General features: G+C 44.6%; 1 protein-coding gene across 1 annotated transcript in view; it reads left to right on the top strand.

Annotated features, from left to right (window-relative positions):
- The window catches only part of pde11a (phosphodiesterase 11a), a 401879-nt gene that overhangs the window by 37268 nt on the left and 338939 nt on the right, over positions 1–25672 (top strand). The window contains exon 2 of the mRNA XM_039757714.1: positions 888–1046. Coding sequence (XP_039613648.1) covers positions 888–1046 — 159 coding nt within the window. The remainder of the gene's footprint in view (positions 1–887; positions 1047–25672) is intronic.

Genomic DNA, 25672 nt, shown 5'->3' with positions numbered 1-25672 from the left:
ATTGGCCGGTAGAGCAGCCACTCCCCTCCTGACCTGCTGAGACCCCGCCCCCTGCATTTAACAGAATCAGGCTGTGCTCTGCAACTGAGAGCAGAACGTCACGTTCAGCATTTTAGCAGCACCCCTCCAACCTAGAGGGGGCCATCTAGTGTCCAGGGCAAGGTATTTCACTGTCCAGGGCTGCTCCCACCTAGTGTACACGGGTGTCCCGGCTGGGCATGGAATCCAGTCGACTGCCACTATATATATATAGTTAATAACTAGTTATTGCTAGTTTATGGCTGTCATTCTGTTTGCGTCTTTTGTTGTCTGAGGCCTGGTGGCTCACGTGACCTTTGTGGCCACAGTATTCAGTTTAGTGTAGTTGGCAGACACTTCTCTAGCCATCAGACACGCACATAAAGGACTGTTCCACCATAATAATCCACTGAAAATGAGTTCAGTTTCCCTGCCCCCATTGACGTCAATGACTTTTGCCATGTCCGGTGAAGTTCCCAAACATTTCCATGGTTTTGCCAAAGTGAACTCCATGGGATTTGCTCATCCCTGTTTCTGGATATGAGCACCCTGATGGGCCGATTTTTCTCCTTTCATTTCTCATGCTACTTATGTTCTTCCTAAAGCCGCAAGTAAAAAACCAGGTAGAACCTTGAAGCTGTTCCTGCCCCTCCGAGTGACGCAAAGCAAGTCAACATATACATGTTAACACAACGTAGGGTGCATTCCCATCCCATCCGGTGAAAGGCACTATATCAACTACTTCCTGGGTTGGATTTCCTCTCAGCATGAGCTTCAGTCCCAAATGCTTGCAATTTTTCTTTCCTTTCTTTTCTCCTCTCTTGGTGACTACCACGTTCACACATTTTCTTGCTTGCTTGCTTTTGCAGGACCGGCGCTTCAGCGATGAAATTGATAAGCTGACGGGATACAAGACCAAGTCCCTGCTCTGCATGCCTATTCGCAACAGCGATGGGGAGATCATCGGCGTAGCGCAAGCCATCAATAAAAACCCGGAGAGAGAGGTCTTCACTGAGGATGATGAAAAGGTAAGGGTGGCATTAAAAGGTGGGGACGGGCGTGCCAGGGAGATGTGGCCTTAGGCTTACTGCTGCTCTGGTAAGTGTCGGGTATAAGAAAAAAATAAAATGATATGCCAACATGGACATTGAAGCTTTAATTTTAGGGTCCACCAGCTTACACCCTTTTGATGAGTTTTTACAGGTTCTCAATGGGTGGGGCCCAGGCCCAGTTAAAAACTTTCAGGGGTGTAGAAAGATCAATGAAAATGATTACAAAATAGCATGCAAAATACTCAAATCACTAAAAATCAAGCTATAGAGCTGGACGTATCATTTTTTTAACATGGACCACTTCATTAATTAACAACATACTGTAGCATCTTGGCACGGGGTGCAGTGTGGTCACTTGGATTTGGAGTGGGAGGCAGAGACCACCATGGAGAGCTGCCCGTCATGTCAATCAAGACTGACATTGAGAGGAGGAAAGGGGCGCCATATTGGCCGGGTGAAATAACAAGGATGGGCTGGGCTGGAGTGAGTGGCGGGTGTTAATTTTTTTTTGATGTAGTGGTGGTGGGCACGTCAGCTGAAATGAAATGGTGTGCAGTCCAGCTGATATTTGTCTGTGGAGAAAAGAGCAGCCTGGTTGTCAGTGGGGTGTTTAAAAGTGAGGAGTAAATAGGGATGGCAAACGGGCAGCATGACCTGAGAATGGGCACCAGGCAGAAGACCAGAAGTAGAGGGGTGATCTACGAATCAGACAGCAAGATCTGGACGGTACTGGAGTAGATGATGAGTCCCTCCAGTATCCTCCGTGGCCAGAACAGTAAGGAGTTAATGGTCAGCAGTCAGTAGTGCCCACTTCACGTACTCTGTAATCTAATATGTAATAAAACATGAAGGTCTGTGTGTCGAGTCCCATAGAGCAATCTGATTGGTCAGTTTGGCTTTACCAATGCAAGGAAAGAGGAAGTGAGAGTTTGAGACGCACGAGGAGGCATAAAGGTGCACGCTGAGAGATGGAACACGGAAAACATAAAATTAAATGAAGACATTAGAAAACTGCCTTGAAATTAACGGCAGTCTGAGAAGTGGGGTTATGGGAACACAACTGAAAAAGGGGGCACCGGTGAAGAGACATTCAGATACACACGGAGACTGAGGAAGACACACGGAGGACCAAGAATAGCAGATATGTTGAAATTATTCAATTACCTGTCTTTGAGAGGTAGCATGGCTAGTATATTATAATTATTTATCACTATCTATTATATAGTGCCTTTCATATCTATCTATCTATCTATTGATCATATAGTGCCATTCATATCTATCTATCTATCTATCTATCTATCTATCTATCTATCTATCTATCTATCTATCTATTAATCCAGGGCCAGCATTAGACTCCTCATATGCCGGTGGCAGACTCTCTTTGTCAGGTGGACGTTGCTCTAACAGCCAATGGGGTTCTGCACCATGGTGACTGCATATGTATGAGGTTGATCAGCATGATCCAAGGTGGGGATTAGGTAGGGTTCAAGGTGCATTCATGTACGCACATTCACAAGATGATCTGTAAAGGTAAATTGCATAGAAATGTTTGTACGGCAGGGTTTCTATATCAATTTTTTTTTTGCCACAGGCACTCATTTCAAAAGAGGGTGCATCACAAACATTAAAATTGGTTTTATGAATCCATTACCAAATAAAATATAACAAAGGCAGATGGACTGCATTTGTCTTTCCAACATATGGCATATTACAAACATTTGCAATAATGCATTTTATTACCACAAATGTTTGTGATGCACTGCCTGTTGCAAAGATAAATGCAATATGCCATCTGTTGGAATTACAAATGCAAAACATATATTTCTGTTAAAGACCATTTGGTCTGGGATTTATTAAAACAGTGTTAATGTTTGTGATGCACCATCTGTTGGAGTGATAAAAGAAATGCATATATGGTGCACGGCAAGCATTTATGCTGAATTCTATGTTTATTGCTTGGATTTCAACCCATTATTGTAAATGTTTGTGATGCACCATCTGTAGGAATGACAAATGCAATACATATGTCTCTGTTAAATACCATTTTTCATAGGATTCGTAATAGCAGTGTTAATGTTTGTGATGCACCATCTGTTAGAATGAAAAATGCAGTGCATTTTATTATTGCATGAATTACAAAATGCATTCCAAGAGAGGGCACACTGCAAATGCTAATGCTGAAGTCTACATTGATTACTTAGATTTCAACCCCATCCGTAATGGCTAACACAGTACAACACCCTACTTACCCATTACTACAAATATCTTTGATGCACCATCTGTAGGAATGAAATGCATATGCATATATAGTGATATAATGTTAGATGTTAATGATAGAATGATAAATGTAACACATATACTGTATATCTGTTAAAGGCCATTTGGTATGGCAGTTGTGAAAGCAGTGCTAATGTTTGTGATGTGGCATCAGTTGGAATGAAAAATGCAGCACATTTCATTACTCCATCCATCCATCCATCCATTTTCTAAGCCGCTGAATCCGAATAGAGGGTCACGGGGGTCTGCCGGAGCCAATCCCAGCCAACACAGGGCACAAGGCAGGAACCAATCCTGGGCAGGGTGCCAACCCACCGCAGGACACACACAAACACACCCACACGCCAAGCACACACTAGGGCCAATCTAGAATCACCAATCCACCTAACCTGCATGTCTTTGGATTGTGGGAGGAAACCGGAGCACCCGGAGGAAACCCACGCAGACACGGGGAGAACATGCAAACTCCACGCAGGGAGGACCCGGGAAGCGAACCCGGATTTCCTCATTACTACATGAACTGTAAAATACATTCCAATAGATGGTGCGCTGCAAAAATTAACACTGAAGTTTAAGTTGATTACTTCGATTTCAACCCATTGCTATAAATGTTTGTGATTCGCCATTTGTAGGAATGACAAGTGCAATACATATGTCTCTGTTAAAGGCCATTTCGGATTAATTTTGTGATGCGTCATCTGTTGGAATAACAAATGCAATGCGTTTCATTACTACGTGCATTATAGAATACATTCCAACAGATGGTGCATTGCAAGTGTTAACCCTGAGGTCTGCGTTAATTACTTAGATTTCTGAGATGGGGAGCACAGTTTCTTATTCATAACGTAGTCATACACATTGAAGCAGCTAATTGATATTGCCTAGCAAAGCATGCTGTAGATTAAGTGTAAATTTACATACCTTTATCTATTCAAAAGTCATTGTTTTAACCATTTGTTGTTTTATAATTTTTTTTAATTGTGAAAATATACGGTTAATGTAATTCTGCTGGATTTTTTACAGTGAATTTTGTAAATCGTATTAATTTAACCTCTAAGAACACGTCTGATCGCAGTTCTTTTTTTTATATGGTATCTCTGTTAATGAACTCTGTTACAATACTAATAACTTTATAGCGCCTTCCCTTTTGGAGATGTACCACAATGCTGATTTTACACAGCCACTGTATTAGTTCGAACTACGTTAATGCCTTTTAAAGAGCAGTTTGACCATTAAGTCCCAGCCGAGTAACAGAGCCCACTCAATTAGTACGTCCACAAAGCAATAAAGACACGAGTACACGGGGCGGAATTCAACACTCCGGGTCGCATTCGTCACTGTCAGCGTCCCCCCAGCGAGTGCTGATGCAGCGCGTTTGGGGCGGCGATTCTGTTGAGCCCGATATCCGTCAGGGGGACAGAGTGGCTGACTTCTCTTTTTCGAGCGCTGATTAATTATTAATTGTGCTTTATTAGCGGTACAGACGGCTGTTTATTGGAGTCCCGGCGCAACTGCACATTTTGGGTTTTTTTTGCTGGCTCAGATCTCAGTGGAGAAATGGACATCTGGGGAGTTTTCCAGGCCCTCTAGAGTTTTTGTCTCTTTCAGCTTGTCAGCTTAGAATCTTCTTGTCTGTGAATTCAGGGACGGTGCTAGGAAACAGTAGCAATATTAATAATCATTCATTTGATTCATATATTGTCTTTTTTGTGTTTTGATGGCTTCCCTGATATGGATGAGCATCTTGTGCCCAATGTCATTGTGATGGGCTTTAAAAAAGTGATGAACGGAGATGACTTAATGAATTCTGTGCCCTGAAGGGGGAGCCTTTGAGCCCCTAAACCACAGATGCAACTAGACCACACAAGTGCCCAGTTCAAATAAGCTAATTTTATTTAACAAAAAAGCCTTCTTGCAGGCTTCTCCCTCTCGATTGACACAATCCTTTCTTTCCATCCATTCTTTTCTCCTCCACTCTTCTCAGGCGACTGCTATCTTTCTTATCTCCCGACTCCAAACTGGCGGGCTACTTTATAAACCCAACCCCAGGAGTATTTCTGGTGCCCAAACCAATTTTTCCAGGATGCACTTCCGAGTTAGACGGAACCAACTTTTAAATCTCCCATCAGTTCCTCCTGGTGGCTCCTATGGAAACCCAATGGAGCTTCGCCCTTTGCGTCCTGACTCTGACTCAATTGAAGGACACTGGATGACTTCCGGGTGGCATGGTGGCGCAGTGTTGGCACTGCTGCCTCGCAATAAGGAGACCTGGGTTCACTTCCCAGGTCCTTCCTGCGTGGAGTTTGCATGTTCTCCCCGTGTCTGCGTGGGTTTCCTCCCACAGTCCAAAGACATGCAGGTAAGGTGCATTGGCGATCCTAAATTGTCCCTAGTGTGTGCTTGGTGTGTGTGTGTGTGCCCTGCGGTGGGCTGGTAACCCTGCCCGGGGTTTGCTCCTGCCTTGTGCCCTGTGCTGGCTGGGATTGTCTCCAGCAGACCCCATGACCCTGTAGTTAGGATATAGCCGGTTGGACGATGACTGACTGACTGGATGGCCTCCTTTTATGTTGGTCCCAGAGTACTTCCACTGCCAGGGCATAGTGCGATGGAAGCACTTCCAGGTCAAGCGGAAGCCTCCCGAAACAGGGTGTCCTTCTCCCTGCAGATCTCTCTGTTGGCCCCAACAGGATTGTCCCTCAGGACTACAAATCCCATGAATCCCAATAAAAGGGGTCATTTTGCTTGACAACAGGCGTTTATGAAATTTTAAAACTGTGTGTAGCACAATCTGTTTCAGATATCCATCCATCCCTTATCCATCCCACTATATTCTCACTACAGGGTCACGGGAGCCAATCCCAGCCCACATACGGCGCAAGGCAGGAAACAAACCCCGGGCAGGGCGCAAGCCCACCGCAGGGCGCACACACACCAAGCATACACTAGGGACGATTTAGGATCGCCAATGCACCTAACCTGCATGTCTTTGGACTGTGGGAGGAAACCCACTCAGACACGGGGAGAACATGCAAACTCCATGCAGGGAGGACCCCGGAAGCGAACCCAATATTATATTATATTATATTATATTATATTATATTATATTATATTATATTATATTATATTATGTTATCCATCCATTTTCCAACCCGTTGAATCCAAACACAGGGTAATGGGGATCTGCTGGAACCAATCCCAGCCAACACAGGGCGCAAGGCAGGAAACAAACCCTGGGCAGGGCACCAACCCACCGCAGGACACAAACACCCACACCCACACACCAAGCACACACTAGGGACAACTTAGGATCGCCAATGCACCTCACCTGCATGTCTTTGGACTGTGGGAGGAAACCCACGCAGACACGGGGAGAACATGCAAACTCAATGCAGGGAGGTCTCGGGAGGCAAACCCGCATCTCCTAACTGCAAGGCAGCAGCGCTACCACTGCGCCACCATGCCACCCCTGTTTCAGATATCTCAACGAAAATGGAACTGTTTTGACAAATTTCTATGAAATACAAGCCTGCCACATTTCAACAAAATTAGTCTAACAGGGGCCTGGGCTGTTTCAGGAGGACATAAAGACAGACAAACAGACATGGACTATTGCAATAGGTGCTCTGTGCATTGCGTGCAAACACATCTAAAGAAGATGTCCTAGAAAATGACTAAGAGGAAAAGACCATTCAGTCCATCATGCTTGTTTGGTCAGCTAATGCTGGTCACTGGTACGAATATCAAATGGACCCCAGGGGCTTGTCAGATAGTCAGACGGTAAACTTAAGGATGATAAATGAGCCTAATGAGCTGAATGGCCTTGTTCTGTGATGGACATGGACTTTACGTGAAAGTGCATTGCTGTTATTTTTATTGCACTTACAGTATTTGTACCAGTGAAGGAGACAACAACTTGTAGCAGTGCTACTTAATCGGACTGCAATTCCCAGCAACCCCGGAAGTACTACACCATTGGGCAGGTTCAGATTTTTGCAAGGGTCGGCAGTAAGAAACATGATGAGATGCTAATTTTAAAAAGGAGCCGTAAGAAGGCGGAAAGAATTACAGTCGTCTATGTGAATTTGTTTCAGAGCTTCACCCTCCGTCGGATTACGAATACAACCTCCTGGGATTACTCTGACTGCTTGTTTGTGTGATTCCATCTTGGCTGGGTCAATCTTCATCTGGGACGCGCTCCCAGTCACTACAAATCTATACGTGACAACGACAGCTTGGTAGGACAATACTTATCATAACATTTAGGAGTAACTGTTTGTGGACCTTTTAGTGCTGTGAAGGACACCATGTGGGGACTAATATCCCACGGCCAGAGCCGTGCTGGGGTCTTAGCCTGACCACTGGCTGGGATTGTCTCCAGCAGACCCCCGTGGGGTCTTAGTCTGACCAGGACGTCGGTGGTGCTGAAGGATAAGGGAAGACAGTGTGCTCAGGTCATTATCTCCCCTGAGGTGCTAGATGGCAGCCACCCTGGCTTACCGCACCACTATGGATTCCCACAGAGCACATTGGGAAGTGTAGTCCTTGGGGCTCAGCCCTGTTGGGTTCTGTGGGTGCCACCAGGGGGAGCTGAGTAAACATTGTCGGGCTCCAGCGTTACCCAGAAAGTACTCCCAGGCCACAGATTTGGGACACTGGAAGTACTCCTGGTTGTTACCACAGTTTGGGGAGGCAGAGTCGGGATTATAAGAAGGTAGAAACTTGCTGGTGGAGTGGAGGAGAGGTGACAAAGTAGTACAGAGAGGGGAGGAAGAAAGTATGGATGTGGCGTGGGAAACGATTCACAGCGGAAGAGTTTCCCACAATAAGAACCCTTTGTTTGTTGGCAACTTGTGTTTGAGCATTTGTGTCAAGTTTGGAGACTTGCAGCTCACCCTGGGGACCCCAGTGCTTAGTGTTTTGTCGAGTTTCATTTATTTAGCATTAGTTACAGTAAATAATTGACACAGTTGAGGAGTTTGGGTGGGATTTGCATGTGTGTTGTTTCTTAATTGTGCTTTTCTTTCTCTTCATTACTTACTTAACATTCCTTATCATCGATTTTCTGAACAGTTGTTTTACGTGTCTCTATGTGTGAGTGGGCGAGACGGGTCAAGGCTGGGTGCAATCCTGGGGTCCCAAAATAAAATATAGATATCACCGTTATGACCCCGGCGTGGCTCTGAGTGTCCTGCGATCGCTACAAACTGACGTGCTGCACGCGTCCAGTAAAAACCTGTAACAAAATGAACTGGCACCAACAAACAGTTGTGACATTGGCTGTTATTAAGATTTTCAACCTAATACTAACTGTAGCTAACAAGAACCTCTGTGAACGATAAAACGAACAAAACCAAATGCTGATTTGGACTTTGGAGGCAAAAATCACCCAACAACCTGTGTGGAAATGTAAGACGCAAACATTCCGAAACGATCAAAGGGAGCAAATCCTTCAACGCTATAAATGCCAAAGCAGTTTACACTTGTGGGATAGCAGGCAGCCGACGTCACAATACACGACCTCTCGTCAGGGGGGTGTCAGACTCGATGACTGCCATTGCTGATCTCATCACCTGAGGACATTGGATTACGTGACGTAAATGTGCAGCATATGTCACATTAAATGACTCGCTTAATGGTTTTGTAGCCCTGTTCCACATTTCCAAAGTATCACAAGTTCCCCCCTTTTTCTGAACAGCCAATAACGTGCTGCCTGGTGGAGCTGGTGGCCGTGTGGTTGTTTGCAGGTTTGGTGAGTTCAGCCGCAATCCATTAAAACACAAGACATGGGACAGATGAGCTGCTGTTCGGTTTGCAAGGTCCAAAACACACGCATTCCTAATTTTTCACTGGTGGGTTATACACATCGAACATCCGGGTGAGTGCTCATTGGTTCACAACTTCTGCACGCACACACACACACACACACACACACACAGTGCCCACCCCTACCACTTAAGACATTTGATTTGGTTGGAGAAGGCCACAACAGAATCGCAAGACAAGCTTGTGTGATTGTCACTCACAGCTTCAAGCACAGCTTAGCAGTTCTGGTCAAAATTATCAGGTGTCACGTTCAACTGTGAAGAGAAGACTTCAAGCGGCAGGTTTGGCAGGTCCAGTGGCAGTAAGCAAGCCCATTGCTAAAATGGCATAGTAAGAAAAAGACACCTGTCAGGACCGCGGACCACCGTTAGACTCAAAATGGTGCGACTCAAACCACCTACAACTGAAAACCAGCAAAACCAAGGAGCTGGTGGTGGATTTTAGGAGGACCAGGCCCCTCATGGACCCCAAGATCATCAGAGGTGACTGTGCAGAGGGTGCAGACCTATAAATACCTGGGAGTGCAGCTGGATGACAAATTGGACTGGACTGCCAATACTGATGATCTGTGTAAGAGAGGACAGAGCCGACTATACTTCATTAGAAGGCTGGCGTCCTCCAACATCAGACGGTTGTGGTGAGTTCCCTCTTCGACATGGTGGTGTACTGGGGAGGCAGCATAAAGAAGAGGGATGCCTCACGCCTGGACAAACTGATGAGGAAGGCAGGCTCTATTGTAGGCACGGAGCTGGACAGTTTGACATCCGTGGCAGAGTGACGGGGTCTGAGCAGACTCCTGTCAATCATGGAGAATCCCCTGCATCTACTGAACAGGATCATCTCCAGACAGAGGAGCAGCTTCAGCGACAGACTGCTGTCACCGTCCTGCTCCGCTGACAGACTGAGGAGACCCCACACTATGCGACTCTTCAATTCCACCATAGGGGGGTAAACGTTAACATTATACAAAGTTATTGTCTGTTATACCTGCATTGTTAGCACTTTTTAATTTAATATTGTTATTATCAGTATGCTGCTGCTGGAGTATGAGAATTTCCCCTTGGGATTAATAAAGTATCTATCTATCTATTAAAACACTGAACAGATAGACATTTGGAGATGTGGATGTTGCTCGTGTTTGAAGCTTTTGTCCTGTGAGGCACCGATCACACGAGCTGATTACTCTCAGAAACTATTCTTGTGATTTCATGGTGGCTTTGTGTCTGCCAGACATGTTCTCATCTGAGTTCTCAAGCTCCTCTTGGACTCGCTCACTGACTCTCTAAAGCAGTGCTCCTTACACTTTTTCTTCTTGTGAGCTAGTTTTGCCTTTTTTGTGTCATCGTGACCCACAGTCTCTGTGGAGCATCATCCCACCTTTCAGAGTTGAGGGTTGTATCCCTTGACCAAATGTTGGTAATTGTCATCTCAGGGGATGAAATTTATGGGGTCCCCTTGGAGAATCGCCACTAATTGTCATCTTTTCCTTTAGAAAATTGCCGCAGATTGTCAGCGGAAACCCCCAGGATTAGCATCTCCAGTTGTCATGATATCATGACCCATCATGATTGTTATCCTTTCCCATTTAATACTATTGGTGATTCATGACTTTGTGTGACACAAATTCTGACAGCACTGGGTCATGAACCATTGTCTAAGAAACTATACTGTATTTTTTAACTGTTATAGTGGTCTTCCCTTGTTAATTGTGACAGCAATCCATCCATCCATCCATTTTCCAACCCGCTGAATCCGAACACAGGGTCATGGGGGTCTGCTGGAGCCAATCCCAGCCAACACAGGGCACAAGGCAGGAACCAATCCTGGGCAGGGTGCCAACCCACTGCAGGTGATAGCAATATACAGTGCAATTTTTTTCCAGATAATGCTTTATAATGTCTAGAAACACAGTTTGTGCCAACACTGCTCTTATAAAGGCAGAAGGTTTGGAAGTAATCAGCATAAGTTGGGACACCTGCAGGAATTGTTAGAATCAACTTTTATTTACATTCACTTTAATTTGGTTAGCAGATACTTTTATCCAAAGAGACTTACAAAATAGTTCATTATAATGGAGTAAACATCACTCTGGGGGACTATTTGGGAACAAGTGTGACAGGACAAGGTGACAAATATGACCGTCACAAGTAAGTTCAGAACAAAGTTTAAGCGAGTTACAATTACCAGATTTACAAAACCTAACAGCTAATATTAGTTAGTCAAGAATTCACTGAGCATGAGGGTCTTCAAACACTTTTTGAGCATATTGATTGACTTAGAGTTTTGAATGGAGGTGGGCAGCACGTTCCACCAGCCAGGAGCTACACATGATCTGAATACACGGTGGGAGGTCTGAAAATTGAAAGTCCACCACATGTGTAGGATTTAGGAGTTATAGTGGACTCTAAGATATCCACTTCTCGAAAGTACTCAGAAGCCATTAAGAAGGCTAACAGAATGTCAGGTTATATAGCGCCTTGATATGTAAGTACAAGTCACAGGAGGTTCTACTCAAGCTTTATAACACACTGGTGAGGCCTCATCTGGAGTCCTGTGTGCAGTTTTGGTCTCCAGGCTGCAAAAAGGACATAACAGCACAAGAAAAGGTCCAGAGAAGAGCGACGAGGCTGATTCTAGGACTACAGGGGTTGAATTATGAGGAAAGATTAAAAGAGCTGAGCCTTTCATGGAGATGAAGAGGAGACCTGACTGAAGTGTTTAAAATTATGAAGGGAATTAGTCCAGTGGATCGAGACGGTGACTTTAAAATGAGTTCATCAAGAGCACGGGGACACCGTTGGAAATTTGTGAAGGGGAAATTTTGCACAAACATTAAGGGTTTTTTCTTCACACAGAGAACCACAGACACTTGGAATAAGCAACCAAGTTGTGTGGTAGACAGTCGGACTTTAGGGACCTTCAGAGCTCGAATTGATGTTATTTTAGAAGAATTAAATGGAGGGGACTGGCGAGCTTTGTTGGGCTGAATGGCCTGCTCTCGTCCAGACAGTTCTGATGTGTTATTATGACTGACTCTTGATCAAACTCCAAACCCCCCAGCTCCGATGACCAGGCTCAGTTCACAATAGCAGCATTACAGGTGGATCACGGTGGATCCTGGATGATTTCCTCAAATCCCCTCTCTGACAGTTATGCTCGATTCACCAAGAATTGACAATCGTGCTTGATTCATCTAAAGTTGTGATGCTCTGGTGACTTTGTGTGCAAGACCCCCCAGCCACTTTGACAATCGTGCTAAATTCTTGGAGAAGGACCTTATCCTCAGTGGGTTGCGAACACACTGCCATGTGAAAAACTGGATCATGACACCAGAAAGCTTGGGAAACACTCATCTAATGTTCTGAAGATAACCACTTCAAGCAGAAAGCCAATGCTACACAGGAATGGCTACAAAACAACAAAGTGAATGTCCTGCAGTGGCCGAGTCAGAGTTTAGATCTCAATCCAATGGAGATTTTGTGGCTGGAGTTGAACACCTGAAGAGCTTGGTGGAGAACAATGTCAGTGTCCAGATGTGCAAAGCTGATATAGAGAGACCTGTGCATAGAGACTCAAGGCTGTCATGGCTGCCAAAGGTGCGTCAAAAGCACACAAGTCCCATAAGTCTCTCCAAAAGTGCCTAGTGAGGGGGAGGATTACCGTCAAAACCCCCAACTAGAAACAAAAAAAGAACCCCAACGAATCTTTATAAAATAAAAAAAATTGTTGTGGAGCAAAAAATTGCCTGAAAGCAAACACGGTGCCCATTCAAAACTGAACCACCAGGAACTGTGGGAGACGCCCCATGTTTCATAAGGTGAAGGGCAGTTCCTGGTCGTGATTGGCAGGCACTACCACAAAACACATGGAAAATGACAAAGGCAGCTTATAGTCTTCTTCTTCTTCTTTTGGCTGCTCTTGTTAGGGGTCGCCACAGCGGATCATCTTTCTGTCCTCCTCTTCTCCTCTTACCTTGCAGCTCTATCCTTAACACCCTTCTCCCAATATACTCAGCATCTCTATTCTGCACATGTCCAAACCAACACAATCTCACCTCTCTGATTTTGTCTCCCAACCATCCAACCTGAGCTGACCCTCTAATGTCCTCATTTCTAATCCTGCCCATCCTCGTCACACCCAATGCCAATCTTAGCATCTTTAAATCTGCCACCTCCAGGTCTGTCTCCTGCTTTCTGGTCAGTGCCACCGTCTCCAGCCCATATAACATAGCTGGTCTCACTATTGTCCTGTAGACCTTTACTTTCACTCTTGCTGATACCCGTCTGTCACCAATCACTCCTGACACTCTTCTTCACTCACTCCACCCTGCCTGCACTCCCTTCTTCACTTCTCTTCCACTATCCCCGTTACTCTGTTCTGTTGATCCCAAGTATTTAAACTCATTCAGCTTCATCAACTCTACTCCCTTCATCCTCACCATTCCACTGACCTCCCTCTCATTCATGTATTCTGTCTTGGTGGTCCTACTGACCTTCATTCCTCTCCTCTACAGAGCAGATCTCCACCTCTCCAGGGTCTCCTCAACCTCTCACTACAGATCACAATGTCATCGTATGCGGTCAACAATAAAGGCAGCTTATAGTGAAAGACAGAAACAAAGAATAACCCCCAAAATTAAGAAAAGTAACATTCACATAAATAAATGACAAGAAACACGACTTTGAAGCCCAACCTGGCTGAAAGAAACATGGCAACTATGAGCTGGCCCTTCCAGTGATGGGTTACCTTCAATCGAGTGAAACCTCATGCAGGTGGCCTCCTTTGGACTAACTCTGTGACTTCTAAAACTGTTTGGTTGCATCAGTGACGATTTAGGGGCATCATATTCGAGGGGGGCGGCATGGTGAGGAGACCTGGGTTCACTTCCCGGGGTGCTCCCTTCGTGGAGTTTGCATGTTCTCCCCGTGTCTGCGTGGGTTTCCTCCCACAGTCCAAAGACATGCAGGTTAGGTGCATTGGTGATCCTAAATTGTCCCTAGTGTGTGCTTGGTGTGCTGGCGCCCTGACCGGGGTTTGTTTCCTGCCTTGCACCCTGTGTTGGCCAGGATTGGCTCCAAAAGACCCTGTAGTTAGGAAATAGCGGGTTGGATAATGGATGGATGTTCAAGGGGGTGAATACTTGTCGTGTGCTTTGTAAAGGTTGATTTATGGGGCGCCCACACAGAATTCCTAGAAACTTGAAACACTATAATTTAATATTCAGGCAGTGTGGTGTAATGACATAACGGCGTTGAAGTTCAAATTCAGTTCTTGCTCTTGACACTGTGTGACCCTGAGGAAGTCACTTCACGTGCCTGAATAAAAAGAACAAACTAAATTGAACTGATTATATCTCTTAAATGTGGCAAGCCACCTGGAATTAAGGTGCCAGCCACGTCATAATAATAAGTTCTTGAAGTGCAATTCTCATTTTGTAAGCACTATTTAGATCTATGGAGGGACGCCTTTTCCCTAGAACCCCTTGCACTCTGTTCTTAAGCAGTGTGACTCAAATTTAATTGGTCTCCATTTTTTTTTCTCTCTATCGACCCACCTCAAGTAACCCCACCCCCCCCAAAAAATCACCACCTTCTCATTCATTATGCAAGTAGCCAATAAAAGGCAGTCGTTGTGAAGGGCTGTCAGCCGCCAGCCTACATCTCCGAGCCGGTTGGCTACGGGCACAGAACGGCAGTAAAAATGCGCAGGCAGGTTCTGTTAATTGCATTTCACTCAAATGATTTTTGCTTTGAAAATTTGTGGTAATGAGTTTCTCGTGTCTTTCGGAACAACTGAATGATATATAAACAAGATCTTTATGAGCTGCTTAATTGGCCGGCAGTGCATCGTAGGGAATTATCGATGGCCTGCACTTTGGGCAGGTGGTGCGCTGTGCCAGCCGTGCTGGTCAGCTCTCCATTCTCTCCAGTTTTAAATATTCTCAGTCAGACAGGACCACACAGGACCCTTGACTGCGCTATTCCAGGTGAGACGGTCATCACTTGCGCTCTACTGTGACCGTCCCCCTCAAAAATGTCATAAAAAGACGGAAAAAAAGGCAGCCGACTCCTAAAAAAAAATCCACCTCCACTAAATCACTAAAATGTTGAAGGTTCTGTTCCCTCCTGGATCTTATTGCAGTTATGAAACACGCCACAAAAGTGCCATAAAGACACAATTCACATCTAAAAATGTCAAAGGAAACTAATTGGAGTTACAGTGTGCTACGTGAAAATTACTTTTTTGACACATCCCTCAAAATCACATTCCGCATTTTGGGAGGCAGAAGTTCCCCCTAAAGGCCTGATTTGTTCTGCCAACAAAAGGAAAGAAAAAGGGGAATAAAAAGGGCAGAGGGAAAGTTTTATGAAGGACCAGGAGATGGAAAAAGACAAAGCTAAAGTCCAAAGGTAACTTGCAGAAAAAAAGTCGAAGAACAGGGAGACCCAAACAAAAGCAAAACTAACATGCCCAAGCCAAGTCTACTGTGATACGGCAGTGGAAAATGCGGAAAAACTGGCACAAATAGGCGGAGACGGTCACCTTGGGTGCCATCATTTGAGGGGCGCCGTTTATGAAAGTTAAGGGGTGTGGAATGGACATTGAGGGATACCATTTAAGTAATTCAAGTGGTGTGCCCTGTACCTTTCTGTTGTATCTATGCTTATAGACAGTGAGGGGCACCATTTTGGTAACTCAAGGTGTGCACACATTGGACACCGAGGGGGGTCCCCCCCCCCAGGTTCGAAAAGTACAATAATACTAAAAGAGCACTTTGGACACCAAGGGGCGCCATTTTGTGCAACTAAAGATGCGCACATTCTGGATATTTCCACCTCTTTATGCCTCCCTCCATCCCCTCACCAAACACCAATGGGGATCCCACCACCCCAAAGGACCTAGAAGTCAAATAACACAGAAAGCCTGCTTTGGACACCAAGGGTTACCATTTATGTTACTCAAGTGGTGCGCGTTCCATACCTTTCTGTTATAGCTCTACTGTAGACATCCAAGGGATACCATTTAATTAATTCAAGTGGTGTGTGCCCTGTACCTTTCTGTTGCATCTGTGCTTAGGGACAGCGAGGGGTGCCATTTTGGTAACTCGAGGGGTGCACACATTGGACACCGAGGGACACCTCCCAGGTTCTAAAAGTCCAATAATACTAAAAGCGCACTATGGACACCAAGGAGTGCTGTTTATGCAACTCTAGTGGCGCACATTCTGGACCTTTCCACCTCTCTACCCCTCCCTCCATCCACTCATCAAACACCGAGGGGTAACCCACCGCGCCCAAAGGACCTAGAAGTCAAATAATACAGAAAGCCTGCTTTGGGTGCAGATGATTGCCATTTATGTTACTCAAGTGGTGTGCGCGCTGCACCTTTCTATTATATCTGTGCTTATAGACAGTGAGGGGTGCCATTTCGGTAACTTAAGGGGTGCACACATTGGACACCGAGGGGGATCCCACCACCCCAAAGGACCTAGAAGTCAAATAACACAGAAAGCCTGCTTTGGACACCAAGGGTTACCATTTATGTTACTCAAGTGGTGTGTGCCCTGTACCTTTCTGTTGCATCTGTGCTTAGGGACAGCGAGAGGTGCCATTTTGGTAACTTAAGGGGTGCACACATTGGACACTGAAGGAGAAACCCACGCACCAAGGTTCTTAAAGTGCAATAATACTAAAAGCGCACTATGGACACCAAGGGGCGCCATTTTGTGCAACTAAAGATGCACACATTCTGGACGTTTCCATCTCTCTACCGCTCCCTCTATCCACTCACCAGACACCGAGAGGGATCCCACCACCCCAAAGGACCCCAAGTCAAATAATGCAGAAAGCCTGCTTTGGACACCAAGGGTTACCATTTATGTTACTCAAGTGGTGCGCGCTCTGTACCTTTCTATTATAGCTCTACTATAGACAGCGAGGGTTGCCAAGTGCAGCACAAAAGGGACCACCTCACTTCACTTAAGGAGCCTAAGTCAGGAGGTAGAGGACAAAGCTTGCCGGGAGGAGGGGAGACAGACGAGAGATGGGAGAGAGAAGGAAGAAGAAGAGAAAAGAAAGTGCTGTGTGCTCTTCATTTGACTGTGCCATTGTGCTGTGCAGGTGGAAAACAGTTTGGGAAGTGTTTCCCACAAGAAATGAGGCCGTGTGTGTGAAAGAATTGGTGTCTGCATCTGTCTGTGTCTGGTTTGGGGAGCTGGAGTGCCCCCTGCGGGCCACATCTGAGAAATTTGAACTTCACTACTTGCCATTAAGGTAGACAGCAGCTGGAGACCCGTTAGACGTCATTACTTCTGTATTTTCGACGTTGATCTTCAGCCCATACGGTTGCACCTTGACTGCGACTCCACAGCAGGAGACCAACCCTCCTCCTGTACCTGGGCTTGGGACTGGCTGTGATTATAGAATCTGCTGTTTATGAGATTTAATTTATTGTATACGAGTGAGGAGTCTGAGTGTCTGGGCTTGCGAGTGTCCTGATAAAAACCAAAGATCAGACCTTTAAAGACCTCTTGGGCACGGCCATCAGCAGTGCGTCTGTCTGCGGAGAGAGTGTCGACCTCGTCGATTGAGAGGTTTACTTAATTCAGCAGTGACATTCATGTCTTCCTATGGAATCAGTGGACGGATTGGGAGAGCATAGAGATGTCATGAGGTCACTAGAAAGGGGTGTGTGGCGCTCAGATAGCCAAAAAGAAGACGTTATTTTCGAAAGTTTGTTATGGGGCACAGGAAAAAATGAAACGTACTTAACGTTTGTAAGTACAGTGTAAAGGATGAGCATGGGAAATTTGGGCTTCCTATATATATTGGAAGTTGCAGAAATGGTGAGGAGGGGTTTCCCCTATCTATATATACAGTTTAGGGGTACACCCGTTTCCTCCCCTTGGGTGTTGCAATAGGACAGGAAACATACCTAACTTATGTAAGTACACTGTGAGGAATGAGCACGTAAAATATCAGCTTCCCACCTACAGTCATATGAAAACGTTTGGGACCCCCTCTCAGCCTGCATAATAATTGACTCTCCTTTCAACAAAAAGGTAACAGCGGCATGTCTTTCATTTCCTAGGAACATCGGAGTACTGCGGTGTTTACCGAACAAAGATTTTTAGTGACGCAGTATTTAGTTGTATGAAATTAAATCAAATATGAAAACTGGCTGTGCAGAAATGTGGGTCCCCTTGTCATTGTGCTGATTTGAATGCCTGTCACTGCTCAATGCTGATTACTTGGTTGGATGAGCTCGTTAACCCTTGAACTTCATAGACAGGAGTGTCCAATCATGAGTGGTCAAAGGTATTTAAGGTGGTCCATTGCAAGTTGTGCTTCCTTCCCTTTGACTCTCCTCTGAAGAGCGACAGACAGCATGGGATCCTCAAAGCAACTCTCCAAAGATCTGAAAACAAAGATTGTTGAGTCTCCTGGTTTAGGGAAGGCTACAAAAGCCATCTCAGAGGTTTAAACTGTCAGTTTCAACTGTAAGGAATGGAATCAGGAAATGGAAGGCCACAGGCACAGTTGCTGTTAAACCAACACAGCAGGTCTGGCAGGCCAAGAAAAATACAGGAGTGGAATATGAGCAGGATTGTGAGAATGGTTACAGACAACCACAGATCACCTCCAAAGACCTGCAAGAACATCTCGCTGCAGATGGTGTATCTGTACATCGTTCTACAATTCAGCTCAATTTACACAAAGAATATCAGTATGGCAGGGTGATGAGAGAGAAGCCCTTTCTGCACTCACGCCACAAACAGAGTCGCTTGTTGTATCAAATGCTCATTTAGACAAGTCAGATTAATTTTGGAACAAAGTGCTTTGGACTGATGAGACAAAAATGGAGTTATTTGGTCACAACAAAAAGCACTTTGCATGGCAGAAGAAGAACACCGCATTCCAAGAAAAACACCTGCTACCTCCTGTCAAATTTGGTGGAGGGTCCATCATGCTGTGGGGCTGTGTGGCCAGTTCAGGGACTGGGGCCCTTGTTAAAGTCGAGGGTCGGATGAATTCAACCCAATATCAACAAATTCTTCAGGATAATGTTCAAGAATCAGTCACAAAGTTGAAGTTACGCAGGGGTTGGATATTCCAACAAGACGATGACCCAAAACACAGTTGGAAATCTACAAAGGCAGAGGGAGAAGTACAATGTTCTGGAATGGCCGTCACAGTCCCCTGACTTGAATATCATTGAAAATCTATGGGATGATCTGAAGCAGGCTGTCCATCAAATTGAACTGAACTGGAGAGATTTTGTATGAAGAATAGTCAGAAATACCTCCATCAGAATCCAGACACTCATCAAAGGCTATAGGAGGCGTATTGAGGCTGTTAGATTTACAAAAGGAGGCTCAACAAAGTATTGATGTCACAACTCTGTTGGGGTGCCCACATTTATGCACCTGTCTAATTTTGTTATGATGCATATTGCATATTTTCTGTTAATCCAATAAACTTAATGTCACTGCTGAAATCCTACTGTGTCTATAAGGCATGTCGTATACTAAAAGGAAGTTGCTACTTTGAAAGCTCAGCCAATGAGAACCAAAAATCCAAAGAATTAAGAGGGGTTCCCAAACTTTTTCATATGACTGTATATGGAAAATGGGAGAATCAGTGATGAGTCAGTGAGGGCGTTGCCTTTTATATATATCTTATATACACAAGCACACAAATATTCAACAATAATACTATTTCCAACACCCTCCCTTGCCCCTAAACAATGAACGAGTTATCACAGTACATAAACACGAACACAGATTGATAATAAACAGCAGATGAAATGTATATAATGAGTGAGTCCCAAAGCTGTATTGATGACTGGCTGATGTGATATCCCCACTTCCTCCTGACAATACAAAATGACCTCACCGTATGTGTCCTGAGCAATGGTTGGAGTGAATCCAAACCCTGGGGTTTCTCTGCACAGCTTGCCGTAAATGTTGATCCGGATCTTGAAAACATGGAATGGCACAATAAACGGGATGATGGGTGGAAATGACTAAGGCTTCTTCCTTCTCATGATCTTCGTTCTCTTTCTCTCTCCTCGCTCCTCTTTCCTTTACGCTCCTCTTGTTTAAATAATGACAGTCTCAGATGTAATTGGTGGAAAATAACAGGTCATCTCCGTCTCGGGGTTGTGGTCTCCCTTCATAATCCTTCCCCTTTTATCTTACGGGGACAACATTTACTGAAACACACATATAGCATTGCAAACAGGATGATGAAAATAAAACGCACTCAGCACAGACGAAAAACAAATACTTATTACACTGGTCTACAAAAAAATATTTTTTGTTTGCTTCTGGGAATTTGAGAGCAGCTCTTTATTAAGTTTTTTTACACTGTGTGGAGGACTGACGGCTTCCCATGCCGGTCCGCACCCCCAGGCCGCCAGGAGGAGCTCTCCCGACATGCAGGACCATGCCCCGAGGTCCAGCAGGGCCTTATGGACTTTGTAGTGTTTTAACACAACCCTGCTGGATACCTTGGGGGCCACCAGGAGTCACTGTAGGGGGGCTTATGGGTTCTTTTATGTCCTATGACCCGGGAGTACGTCAGGGTGACGTGACAGGAAGGAACGACGTGCTCCCGGGTTAAAGAAAAGGACTGATTGCCCTGACCCGGAAGGAGTAAGGAACTATGGACTGTCGGGACAGGAATACCTCCGGGTCAGGGGCTATAAAAGGATGGTGCCTCAGTCCAGACGGTGAGCTGAGCTGGGAGGAAGAGGAGCAAGTGTCTGGGCGAGGAGGAGTGTTTATTGATCGAGTGTTATTGGTTTATTGTATGAGTAGTGTGGAGGGTGCTTGGTGCACTGAAGAACAAAATAAAAAGTATTGGACTTTTACCCGGTGTCTGGAGTTGTACCTGGGGGTTCAAGGGAGCACTAGCGCCCCCTACTGTCACAACTGATTTCATATATGAAATCAGAATTAAGCCAGCACGTCAGATTTTTGAAATACACATCATTGCCGTTTTGACACTTTTGAATATCAATACTGTATAACATATCGACACGATATCTGGAGTTTGGACTCTGTCCCACCAAAATTGGTTTGACGTGTTTATTCTGAAACCAAACCGGAAGACGATACCAGAAACACGTTAAAGTTCAGTACATTTATGTCAATTTACCTCAATATAAAAGTGAGGTCAGCATGCCCTCGCTTTTGCATTTGTTCTGCACATCCGTCTCTCTTTGCAAGAACCAACAGTAGTCATCCATCATGCTCCAAGTGAATTTTTCCCGATATCAGTTTTCCATCACCTTTATATCGTGATGAAATCTTTCCCCGTGCTCATCTCTGACATCGCTTAGATCTGGTGGAAAAAAGTCGAGATGAGAAGTTAAAAAATGCGTCTTCAGTGACATTTGGGCTGATATACGTTCAGCAGGTTCTCCACAAGCTCAGCATAATTCTCTGCTCTGTGACTGTCAAGAAAATTCTGGAAAACCCGCACGAATGAGGGTGCTGATTCAGTGGGCTTCAGTTTCCTTTTGAACTCCTCGTCAAGCATCAGTTCACAGATTTCAGGGCCAACAAAAACACCTTCCATAGTTTTTGCTTCACTTTTCTCGAGACCAAACTTATTTCTTAAATGCTGTCCAGTCACTCTAGTTGTCCAAGACGTGGAACATCATAACTAAAAAGTGGGACGTGCTGTTGGACGAAAACGGTTTTCAGATTTGGAGCCAGCAAGTGAAATTTGTTAAAGTACAGATGAATGAATCCCAGCAGCAAAATGCTTGTTGACCAGTGATATTACGCAGCCCCTCTACAAAGTCTATAGAGTCCTGGGGCCTCACGTATAACGCCGTGCGTAGAATTCGCACTATAAGCACAAAAGCCAAAATGTGTTTACGCACAGAAAATTCCAGATGCAGGAATCTTTGCGTACTCCAACTTCCATGTTCTTCCGCTCCATAAATCCCGATCAGCGTGAAAAGTAACGCACGTGCACGCGCCTGCTGTCCCGCCCCAACTCCTCCCAGAATTACGCCTCTTTGAATATGCAAATCAATATAAATAGACCTTAAGCTCAGTGTTCTGTGAAAAGACAATGGGAAAAGCACGATGAGAAATATAAGAATTTCAGCGAATACCAAGTGGAGGCAAAGAAAAAACGTACTTATTGTTGGTTTATACAGCGGAATAATCAACAAAAGGAAGTTGATCGAGTGACATAGCGTGTCGGAGAAACAAGCTCAAGTTCACAAAGTCGCACAGTGCCCGACATAAAAAAGAAGTTGTCAGATATCAAAGTCACCGTGAAAAGGCGAGACGTAGCCCACCGTCTGAGTGTCATATGAAAGCTTATTAAGGTACAGAGAAAAAAAAAGGGCACAGAGTAGGAAAAAAGCACGAAATGTTAACTTTAATCTCGAAATATCCACTTTAATCACGTAGTTTATTTTGTCATTAAAGTAGAACATCATAAACTTCATCTTAAAATCATTTAATTTACTAGTTTCTCAAATCCCCTCGTAACTAAAGAAGCACGTTAAATACTTTGTTTTGTATTAGATCTTCAATGTGCTGTATGTGTGTGAATCACGACGTGCTTCTGTTCTTTCTCTTTCTCCGACTGGCCACAGAATCCATTACATTCGTGATATTACAGCTCTCTGAATAACTAAAATACTGAGATGTATACGTGATATCATTTTCATGATGATTGGAATGAAAGCATGTTATTAAGAACACGATGGCGCAGTGATAGTTCATGTCTCACACAAGATGCTGCTGTGCCATGCGTGACCTTCGATGAAATAATTTATTGTAGCAGTGCTGTCTCTTCCAAACATACTAACCTCCAGTTCTTGTCCTCACTTTTCTTTCCCCAAATACCCAATCGCCACACAATCAGCTCAGTAATCGACGTTAAGCCATCTGTAAGCTTACAACGACGATTCTTCAGAACTGTTAAGGAACATTGAAATATCTTCATAGTACGTGTTTAATTATTCTGTCCTTCTATCCTTCCAGTGTGGCGCCAGTCTCAGCAAGTATACAGCGGGAGGCAGGAACAAGACGTGAACATGCAAGTGCTGCGGCACGGTGTCCTCACATGTTTAATTATTAACAATATAGATTATTTAAATGAAGTTAAAGTTTTATCTGTATAATATGATCAACATATTTTGCTGCACTTCTTAAAAATGGTATCGTCATCATATGTAAATACGCGCTTTATAAAGTGGCTCAGGTTGTGAGATATTATAACTGTAGTGCAAGTTTACAGTGAGGTGATTGTACTTATAAGTCCAGACAGTCCTACAAGGAGCACTTGATTGAGTGCCGTTTAGAGTTCTTGGGATGAAACTGTTTGTGAACCGCGAGGTCCGCACAGTAAAGGCTTTAAAACGTTTTGCAGTGGCTGAGACAGCGTGTGCTTGATGCTGTATACCGATAATTCTCTTTCCGATCAGCTGCTGCTGTGATTCACACTCAGATACAGTGATATAAATACTCCGAGTCGTGCAGTGAGAGCAATATGGAAAAAGATGATCCGCTGTGGCAACTCCTAACGGGAGGAGCTGAAAGAAGAAGAAGAAGAAGAAGAAGAAGAAGAAGAAGAAGGTGCAGTGAGAGTAACAACGCTAAAGCAGTTATGGCATTTGGAATACTATGGCTGTTCCCTGGACCATTATATTGTTACAAGTTAATTACAATCAGATGCGTTACACTAATAAACAATATGCGGTTAGTTTCTGTGTATTTATTAAGCTGCGTCAGGAAAATAAGGTGTAATCACACAGGAACAGTAGCATTGCTTTGACGCTGGGTGCCGCCAGTCTGCAAACCGAGCAGAGAACTTGCGTACGACAAGGTATGAGGTACCGTGGAAAAGTGCGTGGCTTTACGCCAAGTGTAGGTTTTATACATCGTGATCTGAACGTGCAACATTTCTGTGCGTACGCACCGTTCATAAATGAGGCCCCAGGTGCTTCCTGTTTGTGAGACATGGACGCTATCCGGTGACCTGAGATGAAGACTGGACTCCTTCATGAGTGTCTCTTCAGAGAGTCCTTGAGTGCCGCTGGTTTGACTTTGTGTTGCTCATGGAGTCCTGAATGAGGCACCTGACCAGCATTGTGAGAGAGAGTCAGTTACTGTCATGTGGCCCGATTACCCACTGCAGCCAACAAATGGCTCACTCGGTTTAATTGGCTTGGAGGCGGTCCTACAGCTAGAGAAACAGGTGGCCCCACCCCCTTAGACTCAGCATAAAGAGGATTTCTAAATACACAATTAACATAAGACTCATATCCGGTACACAGGGTCTTTATTGTTGAGGACCCGAGTAGCTGGACCAGGCCAAGGGGATGCCCACGTAACACCTGGCTGCGGCAGATAGTGGGTCATTTCCGGAGAGCGTCTGCCTGGGGGGTTGCCAAACTGGATCCTGAGTGGTTTTGTCGTGTGGTGGGTGCATCAACGCGCTGTACCAATGACCTGCTCCCCAACTTGACTTGACTTGACTTGACTACATGCCATCTGCAGTGGCCTGGCACCCTGCCCGGGGTTTGTTTCCTGCCTTGCACACTGTGTTGGCTCCAGCAGACCCCCGTGACCCTGTAGTTAGGATATAGCGGGATGGATGGATGGACTACATGTCATAGTGTTTATCTACTGACTTCATTCTCCAACTTATATAATCATTAATGAATTGTAAAACCTGCTTAATCCCATTTAGATTTGCAGGGCCACCACGGCACCTTCCTTAACATTACTAGCAGTTTATTTCTAAAGAGACATTTTATTTTCTGGGAATGACACTGTTCAACTTTTCTAATACGTAATTAATAATTGAACTTTTTCTCTCCTCCCATTACCTTAATTTTAAGCTTTTACATTTTCTTTTCTTTTTATTTTAAGTAGATAATAAATGTAATCCGAGTGTATACATTTATACTCTAATTTGAAATCAGCAGTGACATGCTTATTATGAAAATTCAGATGGGGATTTTAATTGGGAGTTTTATTTTATTTTGAGCCACCAGAACCCCCAGTACACAGATTGAATAAAAACTGGTTATGTGTTATAAGTATAAACCGATATCGAATTTGAAAGTGAACATCAGACAATTAAGATGGGCGTAAATTACTTTAAGCTTCAGTGTAATCATATAATAGTCAAATGAATCATTATCAAGCATCTCAAGTGGCAAAGCGCAAAGATTTCATTTTGGCAGCATGGAAGGCACGGAGGAGTCGCGTCAGCAGACTCTCTTGATTTGGTTTGTTTTGTGATTTTTTTTTCTCCACACTTTAAAGTTTTCATTTTTGTTCCTGGACATTTCTGAAAAGTTTAAAGTTAAAGGTCTGCACCTTGTTTGTTGAGGTACACGCCTCGACCTGACGACTCTGTGCTGAAGCGCTTAGACATCTGAGACCTGCTGCAGGGCCGCCTGTTGCTCATTCAAAATGGAAAGGACGTGAGCCACGGGGACCTGAGTGTGGGGGTCCCTTT

Source organism: Polypterus senegalus, chromosome 6 (assembly GCF_016835505.1).
Source record: "Polypterus senegalus isolate Bchr_013 chromosome 6, ASM1683550v1, whole genome shotgun sequence".
In the NCBI taxonomy this organism is placed as follows: Eukaryota; Metazoa; Chordata; class Cladistia; order Polypteriformes; family Polypteridae; genus Polypterus; species Polypterus senegalus.
The sequence above is the reverse complement of the archived record's forward strand: the minus strand, read 5'-3'. Positions and strand labels throughout refer to the sequence as shown.